This window comes from Akebia trifoliata, chromosome 11, assembly GCF_017979445.1.
Source record: "Akebia trifoliata isolate Shusen 1 chromosome 11, ASM1797944v1, whole genome shotgun sequence".
Taxonomy (NCBI): domain Eukaryota; kingdom Viridiplantae; phylum Streptophyta; class Magnoliopsida; order Ranunculales; family Lardizabalaceae; genus Akebia; species Akebia trifoliata.
The window spans coordinates 21,697,384-21,719,527 of NC_141385.1; the positions used below are offsets into that span (position 1 = coordinate 21,697,384).

The 22,144-nt window shown below is 38.7% G+C and overlaps 1 protein-coding gene across 1 annotated transcript in view; it reads left to right on the plus strand.

Annotated features, from left to right (window-relative positions):
- Positions 1-21,938, plus strand: part of LOC147391118 (uncharacterized) — a 34,268-nt gene extending 12,330 nt beyond the window's left edge. Inside the window, exon 5 of the mRNA XM_086459006.1 lies at positions 21,864-21,938. Coding sequence (XP_086315132.1) covers positions 21,864-21,938 — 75 coding nt within the window. The remainder of the gene's footprint in view (positions 1-21,863) is intronic.
- The last annotated feature ends 206 nt before the right edge of the window (positions 21,939-22,144 follow it).

The following is a 22,144-nucleotide window of genomic DNA, read 5'->3' on the forward strand; positions in this document are numbered from 1 at the left end:
TTTTATTTCCCCATCGCCTTAGAGAGTCCAGAAAAGGTAAGCAGTTCGAGGGTGTCTTAAAAGCCTTCCAAAATGTGCATATCAATATCCTATTCTTAGATGCCATTAAGCAGATACCTTCTTATATGAAATTCCTAAAGGATTTAACCACAGCTAAAAGGAAAATACCATTTCTTTGGGAAGTCATCATGGCAACTCAATCTTCGTCGCTCATCCAACAAAAGATTACACTAAAATTTAAGGATCTTGGATGTCAGACAATTTCCATTCACATTAGAAATCAAGTGGTCGAGAAATGTCTCTTAGACTTAGGGGCTAGTGTGAACCTTTTTATCTTATTCGATTTATAAACAATTAGGTTTTAAGATTTTGAAATCCACCGATATCACGTTGAGTCTAGTCGATAGGTCCATACAAATTTCAAAGGGTATAATTGAGGACGTGATAGTTAAAGTCAAAGATTTTTATTTTCCTGTTGACTTTGTTGTCTTAGACACAGTACCAGTCATCAATTCGAACAATCATATTCATATCATCTTAGGACGTCCATTCTTAGTCATGTTTGATGCAGTCATTCATTGTAGAAATGGGATTATGACTTTAGAATTTAGGGATATGAAAGTGAAACTGAACGTTTTCCACAATTTTCAAGGAATTGATGTAGATGATGGTATGGAGGAAGTGAACATGATAGATATGCTAGTCAGTCAAATGGTTGGCTCACTTGGCCTTGACTTGGACGTAGAAGAGTCTATAAGCGAAGTCAATGCTTTGCTTGAATCCGTTCCACTCTTAGATTCTATACGATGGCACGTGAAAGTTGAAAGTCTTCCTGTGCACACATCTAATCTTGTTCCTTCCCATATCGAACCTTCAAAATTAGAATTCAAGTCGCTTCCAAAAACCTTAAGATATGTATTTCTTGACAAGAATCAAACCTTGCCTGTGATCATTTCCTCTCACCTCAATGAAGTCTAAAAGGGAAAGTTGTTAGTAGTATTAAGAAAATATCAAGAAGTTATTGGTTGGACCATAGCTGACATCAAGGTAATTAGTTTATCTGTGGTGATGCACCATATTCGTCTAGAGGATTTCGCTGAGCCTTACTTAGAACCTCAGAGACGACTAAATCTTGTCATGAAAGACGTGGTTCGGATAAAAGTGATGAAATTACTAGATACGAGTATCCCATCTCTGATAGTCGTTGGGTGAGTCCTATACAAGTAGTTCTTAAGAAGTCTGATATCACTGTGGTAGTAAACCAAGACAACAAATTAATCCCCACTAGAGTTCAAAATGAATGAAGAGTGTGTATCGATTATAGGAAACTCAATTGGATAACTCCTAAGGATCATTTCCCATTACTTTTCATTGATCAAATGTTAAAGCGTTTAGCATGACATTCTTACTATTGCTTCTTAGATGATTATTCCAGGTACAACCAGATGCCTGTTGTTCCAATCGATCAAGAGAAAATAACTTTCACCTGCCCCTTCGGAATTTTCGCGTATCGTCGCATGCCTTTTGGATTGTACAATGTACCCGCTACTTTTCAACGATGTATGATGAGTATATTTTTCGACATGCCAGAAAGATATCTCGAAGTGTTCATGGATGATTTTTTATTTTTTAGACCAAATTTTGAAGAATATTTCCATCACTTGACTTTGGTCCTTGAACGTTGCAAAGAGGTCAATCTAGTCCTCAATTAGAAAAAAATGTCATTTCATGGTAACATCAGAGATTGTGTTAGGGCACATTATTTCTGCTAAGGGGATTAAGATGGATATGGCGAATAAAGGTCTAATCGGAAAATCATCACCTCCTAGAATGATTAAAGAAATTAGGTCATTCCTAGGCCATGCGGGTTTCTATCGTAGATTCATTAAAGATTTTGGAAAAATCTCGAAGCTTTTATGTGAGTTATTGGGAGAGGATGTTCCTTTCGACTTTTCAAAGTCATGTTTCTCTGCGTTCAACAAGCTCAAATCCGAGTTAACCTCGACACCCATTATTCAACCTCCAAATTGGAGCATTCCATTTAAAGTTATATGTGACACTTCGAATTATGTAATAGGTGTTGTTTTGGGTCAACGAATCGAAAAACAACCTCATGTTATCCAATATGCTAGTAAAACCCTTAACGATGCTAAGTTTAACTACTCTACAACAGATAAGGAAATGCTAGCAATGGTTTATGCCGTTGAAAAATTTTGTCCTTACCTCATAGGATTTAAAGTTGTGATCTAGACAAACCACGCAGTATTGAAGTACCTTCTATCAAAGAAATATGCTAAAACAAGGCTAATCCATTGGATTTTACTTTTACAAGAGTTTGATCTCGAGATTCGAGACAAAAAAGGGGTAGAAAATGTCGTAGTTGATTACTAGTCTAGAATAGTTAATAAGCCATCCGAAGAGTCCTTACCCATCTCTGAATCTTTTCCCGATGAGCAACTTATGCAAATCTCTTAAGCCAACGTTCCATGGTATGCGGACATTGTCAACTACCTAGTTATAGGTCAATTCCAAGTCGAAATGACTAGCCGAGAGAAACTCCATCTTTTATCAAAAATAAAATGGTATTTCTGGGACGAGTCATACTTATTTAAGTATTGTCCTGATCAAATCATTAGACGTTGTATTCCAACCTGTGAGCAAGTCAATATCTTAGAGTTTTTTCATAATCATGCTTGCGGAAGACACTTTAGTGGTAAGAAGACCATTATGAAAATCTTATAGTACGGTTTTCTCTAACCTAGTATTTTTCGTGATTCCCACGAGTTTAGCAAATCTTGTGATAAATGTCAGAGATTAGGAAAAATCTTCAAGAGAAACGAAATGTCTCAAAATCCTATGTTGATTATCAAAATTTTTAACGCGTGGGGTATAGACTTCATGAGACCCTTTCCTATCTCCTAGGGTTATCAATACATCATAATTATCGTTGACTACGTGTCAAAATGGGTCGAAGCTGTGGCATGTAGAACTAACGATCACAAGGTTGTGATAAAATTCATCAAAGAGACGATCTTTTCAAGATTCGGTTATCTACGAGTTATCATAAGTGATGGTGGCTCGCATTTTTGCAACAAGATCTTTGCTGTGTTGATGAAGAAATATCTCATAACGCATAAGGTTGCCACACCTTACCACGCACAAACAAGTAGACAAGTGAAGATTTCTATTAGGGAAATAAAGATTATCTTAGAAAAAATAGTCAATCCTTCAAGAAAAGATTGCTCTTTGAGATTGAGCGATTCACTCTGGGCCTCTAGAACTGCATTCAAGACACCCATAGGGATGTCTTCCTACCAGTTAATTTTTGGCAAGGCCTGTCATCTCCTTGTAGAACTCAAGCATCGTGCGTATTGGACGATCAAGCGCCTCAACTTTCATGTTGATAAAGTTGGTGAGAAGCGAAAGTTTCAACTAGACGAGTTAGAAGAGATTAGAATTGACTCGTATTGTAGACACCCCAATTTGAACAGGTCCTCACTCGAAAGGGCCCAAAAATAATAATTTTTCAATAAACTTGGCTAACGGGCCTCGAAGGCCCGAAGCATTAAAATCTGACATTTTTACCAAAATCCAAGCTTCTAACACCTCTTAATGGGTTAGTAGATCCACCAAAAGGATTCGGCATGCTCCCTTCTACCCCGCTTCATTCAAAATATCGATTTTCCAACAAAATAGGTCAACGGACCTCTAAGGCCCAAAACGCTAAAAATGGCAGTTTTGATTTAATCGAAGCCCCTAAGACCACCCAATGGTCTAAAGGACCCACTAAAGGGATCGGACCAACCTATGTTATCCCAACCTTCACCGCTTCACGCTTACATCCAAAAAATCGATAAAATCCTTCAACGGGCCTAAAGGGCCCGATTTGCCAACACGTGACATTTTTTATCGAATCGACAATTACAAAAATCTAAAAAAAATTAATAAATTAAAAAAAAATGTGAGACTTGGGATGCCAACCCTTCATCCATCCTCTACCGCTCCGCCCCGAAATCCACAAACACCTTAAGCCCATGCAAGGCCCATAAACCATTAACCCTTTTCAAAGTCAATTTCCCATATTACCTAAATCATATGATAAACCCACCTTCAAAAATCCCATTCAAATCAAACCCCATCCAAGCCAAAATAACCTACAACCCTCTAAAAGCCCAAGCCCAATATATCCAAAAATCCACAAAACACTAACCATACCCAATCCTTTATCCAACCCACAACCCTAACCCATCAACCCTTACCCACATCAACCAATCACCCTCTCTACATCAAAAGATGACACAAGTCATCACCATCCTTCACTTCCATCATCTAATCACTTACCCCCATCACTATTCTCTAAACAACTCATCTAACCCACCTCACATCTCTCTTAAATCACCTCAACCCATACCCTAACATATCACCATTCTCTAACATCATCAACCACCCACACCTCAACCCATACCCTAATCCATCACCTTTCTCTAACATCATCAACCACCCACATCACCACCCATATCTATCCATCATCTTCCTTAAAACACTCTAATAAAATCACCTCAACCCATACTCCCCTCATCATCAACCAACTACCCATACCTCTCTCTTTAATCCAACCACCATCAACCAATCAACCAATCTCATCACCACACTATCTCATCTCATATGCCATATGGCATCATACCCTTTCTCCTCCCAAAAACCAATATACCCACCCCTTACACAATCCATTCTCCTAAATCTAAACACCTCACCTCTTCAACCAACCTAACACTCCTTCTCCAAACAACCCTCTTACATCCCCACTTCCCCCATCAACCATCACTCATCTCACCCTACCAAACACTCTACCCAAATGGATTTGGGTAGGATCCAAATCATTTGGATCAAAATCTCACCCATTTTCATCCTTTACACAAATACCCTCACTTTCATTCTAAATTTCAAACCTTCCACCCCTAAAACCTATGCCATTACCCTTCCTTTCAAACTTTCACCCCATTATACCCCCAAACCCCCTCCAAACATCTATAAATACCTCACCCCTCATCCCAAAAATGGTTACCAAGTCTCCCTAAGAAAAAAATCTACTCTCTCTACTTATCCCCACTACTCTCTCATATCATCTTCTAAAAAAGGAAAGTTTCACTCTCAACTCACTAAAGAGTCAAGAGAATTAAAAGAAAAAAAAAGAAGAAGAAAAGAGGATCAAGGATACAAGGTGGGTGCAACAAACCCCCCTCTCTCTCTCTCTATCTTCTCCTTCTCCCATTCCTAATATCCCCTTCTTCTTTTTTATTTTTATTTTAAATGAGTAGCCCATAAGGCAAATGATTCATTAGGATCATCTCCTTCAAAGAGATGATCTTATAATCAAGTCGAAAACGAATCCCTACTTAGGGTACAAATGCACCCACGTGGCACACTATTTTTCATTTTTTTTAGATCAAAATGACCAAGTTGTGTAGAGGTTACCGCCACTTGGCGTGGAGAAAAGGGTGCCTAATCCCTTCCCTTTTCTCTAACCAAACCGCTTATCCAAATCCCTAGGTTCGATTAGTTCTTTATCCATCGTGAGTCACTAATGCCAAAAATGTCATCTTTTTGGAAAATGTACATGAGATAACCATTCACACCCACTTACAACTTGAATGGTGGCGACTCCAAATCATAGTAGATGTGGTCGTCGTAATAACGAAATCCAAGTATCTACAGCTGGCGACTCCACTGGGGAGGAATGGCTCATCCCTCGTGCATAACTCGGTCATTTGAAAAAAAAAAAAATGATTTTTCTTTTACTAATGTTGTTTGTTGTTTGTTGTTTGTTGTGTGTGTATTGTTTTGCTTTTGTTTTCATTATTATGTTCTCGATGTAATATTTACTTACATTTTTGTTGCTTCATTATGATGTTTGTAAGGGGGTAGATGAAGAATAATGAATGAAAATGCACGTGTGCACTCGCGAGCATAGCCTCACTTCCTAGCCATCCCACCCTTAATATACTTAGCCCCGATGCTTAGTAGTTCCACGGCTTAAGATCGTTATTTCAAGTGTCGGGAATGAACACATCAAACCCGATCACCAACCAACGATGTGTATACTTCGGTATGCATCGAGGTTTGAAGATCGGGTAGCCATGAAGCCACCTATTAAACTCATGCATGTGCCCGGCTAGATGAGTTATGACACAAGTTTTTAATGTTACATTGACCCCCAAAGCAATATTGTATGCAATTATTGTGGTCGGGCCTTGAAGCCCAAGTTGTAAGCCCAAAAGTGGCAATTAGATCATAGGTTTGCTTTACTCTCCTTTTATATCCCTTAGGTAAAGGGGAGGGAATGCTTGTTGCATCATGTTAAAAAAAAAATAGTGAGTAAGGAACCAAAACAGTAACAAGAAGAGGCACAACAAAAATAGGAAATAAGAAACCAGTTTCTATGAAATACAGGAATTGGATTTCTTTCTGGTCCGTGTCCATGACACGGATGGATGTGGATGTACCTCATCCGTGTTCGGAATACGGTTGAGTCAAAGCGTGCCTCATCCGTGTTGTGAACACGGTTAAAACAATGACAACCTTACCCGTGTTTTGAGCACGGTTGAAAACAGTAAATGCCTTATCCGTGCCCAAAACACGGATGACAGAATGAAAATTACATCTGTGCCATTAACATGAACTAAAGTGAACTTGATCCTCCAAAATGAACTCGACAGTCCATTTTTGAAGGGGCTCACTTACTATTGATCAAACATTAATGACCCTTAAAAAAAAAAATCCCAAGTTTTGGACAATTTAAGCAAAATGGATCTTTGTTAGTCAATGTTTTCAAAAATAAAACAAAAAATAATAGTAATAATAATAAATAAAAATAAAAATAAAAATAAAAATAAAAAGGGGAAGGATTTGCGGATTTTCCAACTCAAAACAATTTTGTGAACCGGGCCCACGATCCAAACCATTTCCAATTGGGTTACGACCCAAATCCATTTCCAACTGGGTCCACGACCCAGATCCATTTCCAATTGGGTTACGACCCAGATCCATTTCCAATTGGGTTACGACCCAGATCCATTTCCAATTGGGTTACGACTCAGATCCATTTCCAACTGGGTTACGACCCAAATCCATTTCCAATTGGGTTACGACCCAGATCCATTCCCAATTGGGTTATGACCCAAATACATTTTCAACTGGGTTCACGACCCAGACCCAGATCCATTTCAACTGGGTCCACGACCCAGATCCATCCAAATGGGTCCACAGCCTAGATCTACTACAACTGGGTTCATGACCCATACCCATTTCAACTGGGTTCATGACCCAGACCACTACAACTGGGTCACAGACCTAGATCCGTTTCAACTGGGTCCACTTCCAAATGGGTCCATGATCCAGATCTATTTTAACTGAGTCCTCGACCTAGATCCACTTCAACTGGGTCCTCGACCCAGATCCACCACAAACTGGATCCATATCCAATTTCGAACCAAGTCCATGATCCAATAAAGATAACAACCAATCAATCAACTCAAATGAATTCAATCTTTTTCAAAAAATAAATAAATAAATAAATAAAATTTCAAAAAATACCAATTGCAGGCCTTGATCAAAGTCGGTGCCTAGAAAGATCTTACCCTATTGATACGAGGGGGATAGACTACGTCTATTCAGGGAACAAGGTGATTTAAGAGTGCCATTGTGCGCTGCCTCTTTCTTGGAGATCTGCCTAGCCGGCGATGATTTCGGAGAACTGACTTAGAGGCTACCAAGAACATGGTTATTCCAACTTGATTATCTCAAAAATTATCTTTGCGAAATATTTTTCCAGCTCCGTGCTGATGCCAACTCCGTGTTGACGCTGACTCCGGATCGATGCCAGCTCCATGCTGAGATAATTTCATTTATCAAAATATTTTTCCGACTCCGTGTCGATGCCAGCTCCGTGCTGATGAAATTCCTTTTTCAAAATATTTTTTCGACTCCATGTCGATGCCAGCTCCGTGTTGATGAAATTACTTTTTCAAAATGCTTTCCCGACCCCATGTCAATGCCAGCTCCGTGATGATGCCAACTCCGTGTTGATGCCGACTCCGTGTCGATGCCAACTCCGTGCTGAGATAATTCCGCTTTCAAAATATTTTTTCCGACTCCGTGTCGATGCCAGCTCCGAGCTGATGAAATTACCTTTCTTAAAATAATTTGCAGACTCCGTGTCGATGCCAGCTTTGTGCTGACGACATTACCTTTCCTAAAATATCTTACCGACTCCGTGTCAATGCCAACTCCGTGCTGATGCCAACTCCGTGTTGATGTCGACTCCGTGTCGATGCCAGGTCTGTGCTGATGTAATTCTTTTGTAAAAAATTTTATCAACTCCGTGTTGATGCCAGCTCCGCACCGAGAAATTACTTTTTCGCTAAAACTCATAATAAACAACTTTACCCGACTTAATAAAACATAATGCATCTTTATTCTTGTAAATAAGATAGTAACACTCGATCGTCTATACCCACAGGTGGCCAAGCGAAAGAAATACAAGCAGCTAGAAGTGCCTCCCTATTTTCTCAGATCGTCAACCGTCACCATGAGTTCTTCTGAACTAGCACAACCTCCAGTGACTGAAGCGTCAAGTATCAACCCGCAAATAACAGCACTATTAAAGATAATTGAGAGACAAGAAAAGATAGTAAGTACTGTGTTAGCCAATGCCAGCATCTTACAAACTCAAACGATACAGCAACACGCATCCGAGTCGAATCAAAAGTTACCCGAGCAACCTCTACAGGGGCCACATACCACAATGCCACCTGTAGTGCCTGAGTACCAGGGGCCTCCGCTCTATATTCCACAGAACTGACCACCCCCTGTGGTCATTCCCAACGATGAATGAGAGTACAGGGTTACGGAAGCTAAAAGTGCAATAGATGAAAATTTGGCTCAGCAGATTGAATATCTACAGGAAGAGATGAGGAAGATGAAGGGCCTCAATACTATGAGTGGAACCCGATTCAAGGATCTGTGCTTCTACCCTAATGCTCAATTACCAGCCAAGTTCAAGTGTCCAGAGTTTGAAAAATATAACAGAGTAGGGTGTCCGCTGTCGCATCTGAAGTTGTATTGTGGATCCATGTGCCAGTATGGCGAGGATGATAGGTTGTTGGTACAGTTGTTTCAGAGGAGCTTAACGGGGCTGGCACTCAAATGGTTTTCTGGATTGGATCACTCACTCATTAAGAACTGGCAAGACCTGGCCGAGATGTTCTGGCAAAATCACCGGTTCAATACTGATGTGGGGCTAGATCGAAATAACATGGCCAAAATGACAAGAAAGCAGAGGAAAACGGTAAAAGAGTATGCACAGAGATGGCAAGAGTCCGCCTCACAAGTAAGGCCCACAATGACAGAGCAAGAGATGAACACCACGTTTCTCTTGACACTAGGACACGCCTTCTATACTCATCTGGTGGGGCACACCACAGGCACATTCTCGAACCTGGTACAAGTGGCGGATCGGGTCCAGGACGGGATCCGAACCGGTCTGATCTTTGATTTCACGAGCCTAGGGGCAACAACAGGAATCCCTTCTCAGAGAAAGCCAGTGCCTCCAAGAAAGAAAAGGGAAGAAACACAGGTCAATAACGTACTGTCGAATCGACCCCTTTTCATCCCTTCACCAGTACCGAGATCACAAGCACCGACAACTTTATGGACACCAGCATCGCCAACATGGAACCCTCCACCTTAAAATCAATACAGGGCAAATCCTCCACCAGTTGCAGAGCAGGCACCACTATACGGGCAGAACCAGCAGGCACGACCCAACAAAGTAAACAGAGGGTTTACTAGGTTACCCATGACACTATCGGAATTACTGCCAATCTTACTTAGGGGTGAGTATCTTGCAAAACGTCCGCCAAATCCTGAGGCTACCAAAGGGCCAGGATACAACCCCAATTTGTTCTGTGAATTCCACATGGGTGCAGCAGGGCACTCTATAGACCAATGCTGGCAGCTCAAACATCAAGTACAAAACTTGATCGATAAAAAGGCTCTCATCCTAGACGGGCTTGCCAACCGACCTCAACAACAGAATATCAATCAAAATCCCCTACCTACTCACAATGAAGAGGGGAGTGGGCACAGGGTAAATGTCATCTGCGGAGGACTCGACTTCAATCATTCAGATTTGATAGCACCTATTGGGACAAAAATTAGGGTCCACCTAACCTAGGAATCCAAAGCGTCAACGGTTAACACAATCAACCGCTACACAACAAACGCATCCAAAAGTTCACTTCCACCACTCAGATTGGCCGACCTTACCATCCATCCCACTCATCAAAATACTACTACCCGATCACCTCTAGTTATACCTTATGGATCATCGAACCATCAAAATTCTACCTGACCTCCGCTTATTATACCATACACACTGCCAACTCCTCAAGGATCAACTCAACCACCCCTTTTCATACCACACACTTCATCTCCACGTCCACCGCTCGTCATTCCATATACCCCATCAGCTTACCACACAACTCCTCCTACTACCACTACCTCTAAATCATGACCACCACCCCTCATTCTTAATATGAAACCCGATCCACCCCCCATAACCATACATTCACCTAAACTATTCCCCTATAGCTCCGACCAGGCAGTTCCTTGGAGCTATGAGATCACTATCACCACAACCACTGGGGTCGAAACAATGAAGAAAGTAATGGTGGCTGATATCGACCGTATAACAAGGGCAGAGAAGTGCTAGAAATTGTTAGAAAATGGGATGAACATCAAGAAAGAAATAAAAGAGACTGCAAAAGAGGTAACCGACGAAGAAAAAAGGTAAGTAAAGGGAAAGGGTAAACTATATAAGGATGACAGGACGGAAGAGAAGGCAAAAATAACAGACAAAGAAGCTGCAGACTTCATTAAGCTTGTTCGAAAGAGCGAGCATAATATGGTAGACCAACTAAACAAATAGCCAGCTCAAATCAGTGTTTTGGGCCTAATGCAGAAATCAGAAGAACACCAAGAGGCATTATTGAGAGTTCTGGGGAAATCACATATACCTGCAACCACCTTACCGGCACAGTTGGAGCAAACGGTCAGCCTTATCATGGCCCCTAATCCTATTATTTTCACAGAGAATGAATTTATGCCTGAAGGAACGAGGCATGTCGAGCCACTAAACATTATGGTCATATGCAAGGGCATGATGGTCACCAGAGTACTGATTGATAATGGCTCAGCGCTTAATGTCTGTCCGCTTGAGACCTTTCGAAAACTCAACGTTGATTGGTCACACGTCAAGCCAAACAACAAGGTTGTCCGAGGCTTCGACAGCTCAAGAAGAAATTCCATGGGAGAGGTGGATTTATCGATCACAATAGGTCCTCACACCTTTGAAGTGACATTTTAAGTCATGGAGATACCGACAACCTTCAATTTATTACTGGACAGGCCATGGATCCATATAGCAGGGATTGTATCGTTTCATTGCACCAAAGAGTCAAATTCATTATGGGGCAGAGAATGATATCGGTACTGGCAGAAAATCTTATCCCAGCTGGGAGAGCTCCAGATGTGCCATTCATCGATATCGAAATGACAAAGGACAAGGCACTCTACCATTCATACCAATTCGCTGCTATCAATCACATCGAGAAAGGAAATGAGAAGATAAGGGCAAAGCTATCAAGAACAAATCTGATGATTGGTCGAGTTATGAAAATGGCAGGTTATCAACCCAAGCAATGGTTGGGACCGGGAGGAAGAGGGAGAGCTACACCGGTCGAAGCCAAAAAGCATACTCCTTATTTTGGTCTCGGGTTCAGGCCCACAAAAAGGGATATTACAGAAATAAATGACAAGAAAAAAGAGCTCCAACTAACGAGAAGGCAAAACCGCGAACCGAATGTCTGAAATCTAGGCAGGGTTCCACATATCAATGTTAGCTTCCCAAAATCACGTATCAGACCCGACAGTTTATTAGAACCACAACCAGCAAAAAAACCAAAAAAGGTTAAATTTCGCACCGGTGCACATTCAAGAAGACCAGTCGTTGAGTCCCAATCATCCTTCGTAGAAGGCATTGATGTTCTATTCAATGGGGATTCCAATGAAAGTCCATCAGAGACCGCTCCAAAATCCACCAAAGTGGAGATCACTACCAACCAAGAGAATTCACCATTTCCTACGGGCATTGACTGGGCATCAATCGTCATCCCACCGAGCTTAGGAGGAACTATGCCCCAATCTGACAACAACCAATCGGAGATCATGGTCATCTCCGAACCACCAACCAAATCATCTAACAAATCACTCGCTCATCTCATCCACCCCCTTAAAGAAGGGGAGACATTGCACAACTGGGAGGAAATCCCATTGACGCTTGAGGCTGTCGAGGCCTATAAAAAAATGCTGTTAGGCGACATCAATTTGCCTGAGAATCATAACGAGCCCTCGTTCTCGGGTAAAGACTGTTTTGGAGGCTCCCTATCGTTATTAATAAATTTGCATGATTGTTCTTCTTATTTCAAGTATCTAGAAAATCACAAAAAAACAAATATTTCTCAAAAACTAAAAAAAGCAAAAAGCTTTCAAAATCGTAAAAAAATAGATATTTTTCAAAAATAAAAAAAGGGTTTTCAAGGGATCTGTCTCCATCAAATGAGTACCCAGATAAAATAGAATTTGGAAGGGACGATTATAATTTCGATAGGGATAGAAGAAGAGTCTGAGGATGAAATGGAATACCCACCCAAAGAATTCAAAGATTTGGTAGAACGTCACGAGAAGGGTGTTCAGCTAAACATTGAGGATACAGATTCAATTAATCTTGGTACCAAAGATGACCCACGAGTTGTCAAGATCGGAGCCTTATTGACGTCACAACAGAAAAAAGAAATTGTTGAATTCCTATGGAAGTATCAGGACATTTTCGCATGGTCGTACAGGGATATGCCTGGGTTAGACACGGATCTGGTCGTCCACAAACTGCCAATTGCTACCGGAAGCAAGTCGATCAAACAATAACTAAGAAGATTGAAGCCAGAATGGGCCCTCAAGGTCATAAAATTACCATTTTGCCCTTGGAGAGGACTTTTTATGTTTCAAGTCGGTTTTTGATGTTCTAGGATGTTTTAGAATCGATTTTCGTAAAGAATTCAATGAGAATATTGGTTTTGTCATTTGTAAAATTTTTTGTGTAGAATGGTCGTGAACTTTGTGAGGGGCATTTTCATAATTTTGTCAAATTTTGTGAAAATTGGCGAAATAATTTATTTGATTTCGATTTGTTATTTTATGTGTTTGAATGAGTTTTCCTAAGCGTAACGTAGGCTCTAAGCTTGTCTTGATGTTAGGGGTATTTTGATAATTTGGTCATTTTTTAGTGATTTTTATCGTAAAGCTTCTTTTTGGCCTGCAAGATGATGATTTCTATGTTTCTGGGGTCATATTTTCCTAGCGTAGCGTGGTTTCTAAGGTCTTGTCAATTCGAGATACCTCATCCGGATTTCTGAAACATATCTGATAATAAAATCAAGCATCGGAATAAACATCCATCATTGGACACCGTTGCGATCGAGTTGACGAGTTAATTAATCAGGCGAGTGTAAAAATGGGGTGTCTACAAATGCCCCTCTTTGGCAGAGGGTTGAAGCAAACTAGATAGCAAATCTATTTTGGTAGATAGTGCGATATCTGAATGCCAAAGCTAGTGACAGTTCATTTTACAGCCTGATTTAGCAATTCGTTGGGGCTTTCGGATCCTTGAGGGTAAAACTCTCCCCAAACTAAAAAATTGTCCAGTCCTTGAGCGTGAGCTCTCACTGGCATTGTCAGATCCTTGAATTTTAGAAAAATCTCCTTGACTGATGTAACATTTGTGCAAGTGTGTGTACTTAAAATCTGAGATAAATTTCAAAGAGTTTGAGTAAAATCTGAGCATAAAATGAATATAAATTGAGCATAATTTGACCATAATCTTAGTATAAATTGAGCATAGACTGAGCATAAACTGAGCATAACTGAGCATAATCTGAGCATAATTGAGCATGGACCGAGCATAAATTAAGCATAACTGAACATAATCTGAGTATAATTTGAGCATAAACTGAACATAATTCTGAGAAAACCCTCGACGGTAACTGAGTAAAATCCAAGATAACCCTTGACGGTAACTGAGCAAAATCACAGATAACCCTTGGCGGCACCTGAGCAAAATCCAAGTTAACCTTTGGTGGCATCTGAGCAAAATCCAAGATAACCCTTGGCGGGATCTGAGCAAAATCCAAGATAACCCTTGGCTGCAACTGAGCAAAATCTAAGATAACCCTTGGCGACATCTAAGCAAAATCCAAGATAACCATTGGCGACAACGGAGCAAAACTGGCAGAGGAATGAATTTTGGAAAAGAATGAATGAATTTGGAGAAGACTGATTAAAATGAATCGGAGAACGAATAAATCTAGAAGATAATGAATCTAGAAAAGAATGATCGAATCCAAGAATGAATGGATATGAAAAAAAATCTGGGAACGAAAGAATGCCATATCTCCTACTCTAGGTAAATGAATTATTAGTTAATCTCTGGGCACAGTCAAATGTGAGATTCGAAGTGCTTTTGTTTGAACCTCAAGATTTTATCCAAAAGTTTTATGAATTTAAAACCTGAGTTTTTATTTCTTTTGAACCACAAGGGTTTTCAAAAAATTGTTATCAAAAGGGTAACCTTACGTTTGGGGTTCCCATTGTCTTTTAGGATTAACATTGCTCAAAAACAAAATGTCCCTGGTTTGATAACAAATATGGCATTGGAGATAATTGAATACATCATAAAAAAATTGCCCCTAGTATAAGGGAAACTACATATTTAGAGGAAAAAAAATGTCCATTGTATGAAGGTTTGAAATATTTGATTATCACAACCGGAATAAAGATCCAACTTTTAATTTTGATTAATTTTATAGAAGATTTTGAGTAAAGCTCAAGAAAACAAAATATTTCCTTTTGAGACTCATCACAAAATTCACCCTTCTCCCCTTTAGTTCACTTGGAGAAGTAGAAAATTTTCAGATCCATCATAGACAAGATACTTGTAGCTTTTGAGTCTCTGCCTAGTTTAAGCTAAGTGTTAAACTTGATTATTCTGACTTCAAATGTCTCAGCTTGAACTTCCTCAGATTTTCTTTTATTTTTCTTTGTTGCTCTAACTTTTCCCTAGATTGCCTTTTCAGGTTTTCGATCTAGTGAGCATGCTCTAGCTTTTGCCTAGATCACCTTTTCAGGTTTTTGATCTAGGGAGCTTACAATTTTGTATCTTTTCTTTGCTCTGATTGTTGCCAAGGTCGTCCTTTCAGTTTTTCAACCTTGCGAGCTTGCCTAATTTTTGCCTAAGTTGTCCTTTTGGGTCAACTTAGCAGGTTTTTTATCTTATTTTTTTCTTTTTCTTCCATTCTGAACTTTTGGAGTTTCTGTCTAATCATGCTTTACTACCTTCCTTAACTTTTTCGCACAGTACTTAAAAGGACTTTTATGGGTAGGCTTAGGACTAGGCATAAAAAGAAAGGAATTTTAAGGCTCAAAAACCAAATGCCCGTTGTATGGCATTTCCATTTAAATTGTTTTCTTTTTTCTTGAATTTTCTTCCCCATTTTGGATGGTATTTATTTTTCTTTTCAGATTTTTTCTTTGTCGGGAAATCTATTTTTTTTATTTTGATGTAGTCCGGCCTAAAGTAACTTCTCAGGTTACCTACGTACCTCAGAATTTTGGGATCAGACCAAAACGTAGTTCGAATCTTCCCTCCCCTAGGTTAGGTGATCTGGCTGAGAAAGAAAAATGCATAATTTTTCTTTTGAAAAAGGCATAACTTTTCTGTTTGAAAAGGCTGCAAAGGGGTTGAGAAAGGATATATTGAACTGGATAATAGGAAAATTGATTCGGCCAAAGATGACCTCCTTAAATGTAGTACCGTTTGATTTGGTAAAGGTTGGTTAGTTTTGGTAATTCGATTCTATCATGATCTTGAAGCCTGACAGGCTTTCCCGGTAATATTTCCTTAATGATGAATGGACCTCCCCAATTTGGTTTGAACTTCCCTCTAGGGTCAAAAATAGGAGCTCGATTCTCTTTGAGTACTAAATCCCCGACTTGTAAGTGATGGGCCTTAATCTTTTTGTCAAATGCACAAGCAAATCTTCTTTGATAAGCTTGCACGTGATGTAAAGCTCTTAGTCGTTTTTCTTCGATCAAATTTAATTCTTCATACCGTTGACGAACCCAATCTGCTTCTGACAACTGACTTTCCAATAAAATCCTAAGAGATGGGATTTCCATTTTAACTATCAAGACTGCTTCCATGCCATACACTAAGGAATAGGGAGTAGCTCCAGTAGAGGATCGAATTGAAGTTCGATATGCCCATAGAACAAATGGTAGTTTTTCTGACCAATCTTGATGTGATTGACACATTTTCCTACTGATAGTCTAAAGATTCTTATTGGCCGCTTGAACTGCTCCATTCGTCTGAGGACAATAAGATGATGATTTATGGTGCGAGATTTTAAACTTTGAACATAGAGTAATGTCTTAAACTTTGAAGTGCGATCCATTATCATAAATCAATTCCACTTCAACCGCTTCATAGTCTGAGGAAGGTAAGAGAATGATTTGTGAGGTTGGATCTTAAACTTTGAACATAGGGTGATGATCTCGACTTTGAAGTATGACCCACTATCAGATACTAATTCCAAAAGTATTTTGAATTGACTTATGACATTTGCTTTGATGAACTTCGCAACTTGAGATGCAGTGAGGACAACATCAATACGTTTTATAATATCTTCTTTGATCTCATTGGTATTTCCATTCTATCGAGCGAATACGTATTCACCCAAGCTACGTCCTAACATATCTTCATAGGACCACGCAAACCAGTCTTTTAAAATTTTTGAGTAAATTCATTATCCCCTCGTGTTCCTCTAGAGATAAGATGATTTCTATTTGAATCTCTTTAGGAATTATTTTCTGTTTCGAGATAAAAGACCTTTACTTTCTCGATTAAAGGTTGAGCCCGACTCTTATCTTCTTGTTCAGGAAAGAAATCTATCACATTATTAGTTAATTCGTTAATGTGCTCGAGGTATTCAAAAATTTCCTTTATCAGATCAATTTCAGATGGGGTGACAGACACCTCTGTAAACTCAATAAGCTAACTCGACTCAACAGGAATAGAGTAGACTCAATCTAAAGAATACATGACCTTACTGAAAAAAAGGGACTCGAGCTAACCCAAATGACTCATGAAAACTCAATACAAGTACCCACATGAGTTTAATTAGGATTGAGGATTGAGATATTGCTTACAATCGGTAGAATTGAAGCACTATGATCTTTAGGGAACAACTGGGCGATGTTGAAAAATTATGAGGTCATTTCTGACTGTTGACTTGATATTGACGTTTGTTCTAACTGACCGGACTTATAACCCTAGCTAGACGATGGACGATTGACCTTAGGTACAATGATAACCCTTAAACCTCATTGAAAGTGAATTTAATCAATTCCAGTATTACCCCCTTGATAACATTTTAAATGAACCTTGAAAATTCATGCAATGATTATTCAGAAGGAAAATAATTCTATTGCACTCTTGAAAATTATTGACAAATAATGTTTTCATTGAATAAAACTTTCACAAATCTGATTATTTTTTACAAGTCATTTTCTTTTTAGAAAAATACTTTTTAGTAATTTTTCAAAGTCCATGCAAAAAAGAAAATTTCCAAAGTTCATGTAAAAATGTATCTTTTGTAAATCATTTTCCTTTCTTCTCTTTTCTTTTGGAAAATATTTTTTCTAGAAAACACTTTTCTTCTGGAAAACATTTTTCTTCTTTTAAAATGGGTCAGAATCCGAATTTAGAAAATAATTTGATTTCCATTTTGATCTAAATGGCCCAACCCATTATGATTGTTGGATCGAGATGAACTGGGTCATTATGAATTATTGCAAGAAATGGATTCGTTATTGGGTCGGTGCACCCATTTTAATTTCCAAAAGAAATTTTTTTTATTCTTTAGGAAAATCATACATTCTGATCTCATACATCGTTCACATACATTAATGAATCACAAAGTCTCATTCAAATAATAACCCGGGAACACCCATGATAAGTTCAACTCGTGACCTATAGGGGAGGTTTCTAACTTTAAGCTTACTACGTGCAATACATTTTTAGCTTGCCACTCATGCCCAAGTACACCTATATACCTCTCGAGCGTACTCAATCAGACGGTACGTGGTGACTTGGTTTGATATACCGTATAGGTGATAATCTAAAACTTCAACTCACTTCTCTTAAGCCAATAACAGTCAGTTTGATCCCCAGTTGAGAGGTGGTGCACGATGCTGAGCAAGGGCCTACTTAAATACCTCTCGTCTAGAATAGACGTAGTCTATCCCCCTTGTACAGTAGGGTACAACGAGGCAGGATCTCGCTTAGGCACTGGTTTTGACTAAGAAGTACAATTGATATACTTGGAATATCTTTGATATACCTACGGGTACGAGTCAAGAGTTGTAGCTTTTATAAATGGTTTTGGCATCACACGAGGGGACTGGCCACGTACTAGTACTACGTTGGCAAATGGGACATGTGACTGTGCGGAATACAATAGGTCAAAGGGTCTGGTCACTCCTGCCTAGGTGCATCGATATACCTTTCAGAGTCACCTGATCAAACGGTACTGATGCCCCAGTTTGATATACCCTAAGGTACTTGACTAGAGTTGTGGTTTTCATAAATGACGTCGCATCTCCAAGGAAATCGGGCCACGCACTAGTGCCACGTTGGCTATAAGGGACATGCAACGTGCAATGCAATAAAACAAACGTGCTAGTGGTGTGTACAACAAAGGGCGGGGTGTGCCCAGGGCCTTTTTCAAGCAAATGGGCCCATGGTCTTGATCATATCATCATACATTGATACTACACATGAAAATTAATCAAGATATTCACAACGTATTACATCGTAATCAACACCGGCACATCACATATCTTAATCAAGATTATGGCAATGTTAGATAAGTAATCAACGTAAAGATCAATAATAAGATTTGATCGTTGAACTCAGCATACAATCCAAAAATATTTATTCATATGATCCAATCAAGGGTTAATCTAGACTATCCTAAAACAAATTAAGATTTCAAAGGATGTTAAATTAAAGATAGAATGATTGTTGTTGGATGAAAAGGCATAAATCCCTTTTTTTTTTTTTTTTTTTTTTTTAAAAAAAACAAATTGATTTTTCAAAGAAAAGAAAAAAAAATTCAAAGAATATACTAAAAAGATCAAAACAAAGTCCTAAAAAATGTGCAACCAATCAAGTGAGTTAATAATGGCATTCCACTTTTTCCTAATGCCACCCCAATTTTTATGTAAATCACCAAGTTAATTGCACACAATTGAGGTGTCATTAAGGGAGAGTGGTGTGCCAAAAAAAATCACTTGGCTAAAGAAGAGACTGTCACTAGTCTTTTACAAAAATTGGGATAAAATTGAGAGATATTATTGGCAAACCCATTGTTTACTGACAACACACCACTCATCTTCAAAAGTGAATAGTTGTTTACATTTAGATTGGTGCATTATAAGTAAACAATGGTATGTTAATAATAATTCTCTAAAACTCTTATCAAAGAGCACTCTAAAATTGAGTTTTTTTTTTTTTTTTGAACCCAATCGAATATCGTAATGTTAAAAGCTTTAAAACAGTGAACAACCAAACAATAGGCTAAAAAACAAAATGATTCCTTTGTGGTAAGTTGTTTTGGAGTCTCTAAATTTGGCTAAGAGGGAAACTCGAAGGATGGGGGAAGGATATATTGCTCTCTCTACCATTTGGTGAAATAACAAACACGGACTTTGTGCTCATGCTTGAGTAATCATCATCATCACTTGAGTCTCCCTTAATTTTACACCCTCTGCACCTTCAACAATTGCTTTAAACATTCCCTCAACAATATCATCTCCTCTCCGGGTTCGAAGTGGAAAAAAAACAAAACAAGACTGAAAAAGAAAAGAAAAAAAGAAAGAAAAAAAAAAACCGAAACCATGAACCAAATACTATGAACAAAGAAGATTCGATTGAGGACAAGGAAGGTGTTAAGTATCTTGTCCCTCCCATCCTAAGATGGTTACCAATTAGATGACCAACTGGTGTAATTAGGAAACTCTTTTTTAGTTTTAAAAGTAAATGAACTTATAAAGAAAAATTAAAAGGCAAAAGAACTATAGTCTAGTTTTATGAAATAAAAGATTTAATAAATGAATAAGCTAAAACAAAAATGTTACTTACTAAAATGTTTAGTGAGCTTGGGACTTTGATTAAAACCCATATGGATCTCATCATTTGGAGTCCCAAAGCTTCAAAAAAAATTTATGCACTCCTTAAGGAGACTTTATTTATTGGTTAGATCCTTTGATGAGATTCATGATTTGAACCACACCATATGAGAATCAAGCTTACATGCATAAGATTTTATCCTTTTTTGTATTATTTTTGTTGACTATAAAGGTTGAATATAGGTCTATAAGGACCTAAACTCTTGCTTGTGGTCATTTTAAAAGTGGATATGTGCAAAGTGCATACATGTGATAGACTTATCAAGACAAGATTACCTCTAAAGATAATTTACTCTAGTTTTATTGCTATCAAAGAGGTAGAACAAGAAAGCTATTATTCTAGAAAACTTAAAGTGTAAGTAAAGTAAAGAAAGTAAAAAATCTACACTATGAATTTAAATTGTATGGAATTAAAGAAAGGAAGTAAAACCTAATCTAATACTCTCAAGGAGCTTATTGAGAATTTATTAGGGGAGATTACCTCTGAAAGAGATTACTCTCTCTCCCCAAGCCTTTAAACTATAAATTTAAAGAACTACACTAAGAAGCAAGTAAGTAAGCTAAATAAGAAAAGTACTTGAAAGTAAAAAAGAGGGGAGAGAAAGAGAACAAGGGAAGTAAAATGAAGGAGTATGAGGGTTTAGCCCTACCTTGGTCTTCTTTTTGGTTTCTTCTTCTAGGGATTTTTAGAAAGATTTTGAGAGAATAGAAAGGCTTAGAGATATTTGGGAGAGTTTGAAAAGAATTTTAAATCACCAAATGAGCTTTTTCCTACTTCCCTTTTGCCTTGGAAGGGTCCTATTTATATGATTTTGGGAGACCCCTAGGGATAAACTTGTCCTAAATCATAAGACTCCCAATATTTTTAATAAAATTTCTAGAGAAAACCCAAATTACCTCTCTTCTCCTTGGACTTAATGGTTTTTCACTCAGCTATAAGTCTCACTAATCATGATGATAAAGAGGATAAGATTGTTAAAGGTCATAGTTTCGAGAGAATTCTTTGAGAAGGGTAAAAGGGTCCTAGGTCATTGGCTTTGGGTCAAATCTAGAGAATTAGGCTAGATGCTTCTCTGTCTGCTTCGCAGAACAGTTCTGAGGTGATTGCCCATTGAGTTCAAGCATCCATCCAAAAAGTGATTCGAAAACTCCTAGCAATGTCGTCAACCAGTTCTCCGGTTAGTGGACTCAGGCGCTTCCAGCCACATGACAGGTTATATGTCTTGCTTGAATGCATCCAGTCCTGTTCATTCTACTGTTCCCATAACCATTGCAAATGGATCCACTTTATATGCGTCCAAAATAGGATCTGTTTCTGTTCGTTCACCAAACGTGTGGTTCACTTTCCAAATCTTGTTTGTACCTAAACTCTCTATGAATTTGCTGTCTATTGGTTATAGGTTTATAATGATTGTTCAGTCTTATTTGTAGGTTGTGTGATTCAGGATCTGAAATACGGGAAGCTGATTGGGAAAGGCCGTAAGGAGAGGAGGCTGCTGGGCCGAAGCGCTAAAGGTTGAAAGAGAGTATTGTGTGCAGAGGGGGCTATGCTTGCTAACTAGCACATTACAATTTTTTAGCCTTCGTTTGCTACTAGTGCACTACGACTTTTCAGCCTATTTCTTTATAATATAGTTCTGGTAAAACCGAAAAGGATATTCATTTCAAAGGGCCTGTCGGCCACCGCTTGCGAAGACGGAGCTTGCACTGAAGCGGACCTATGGCT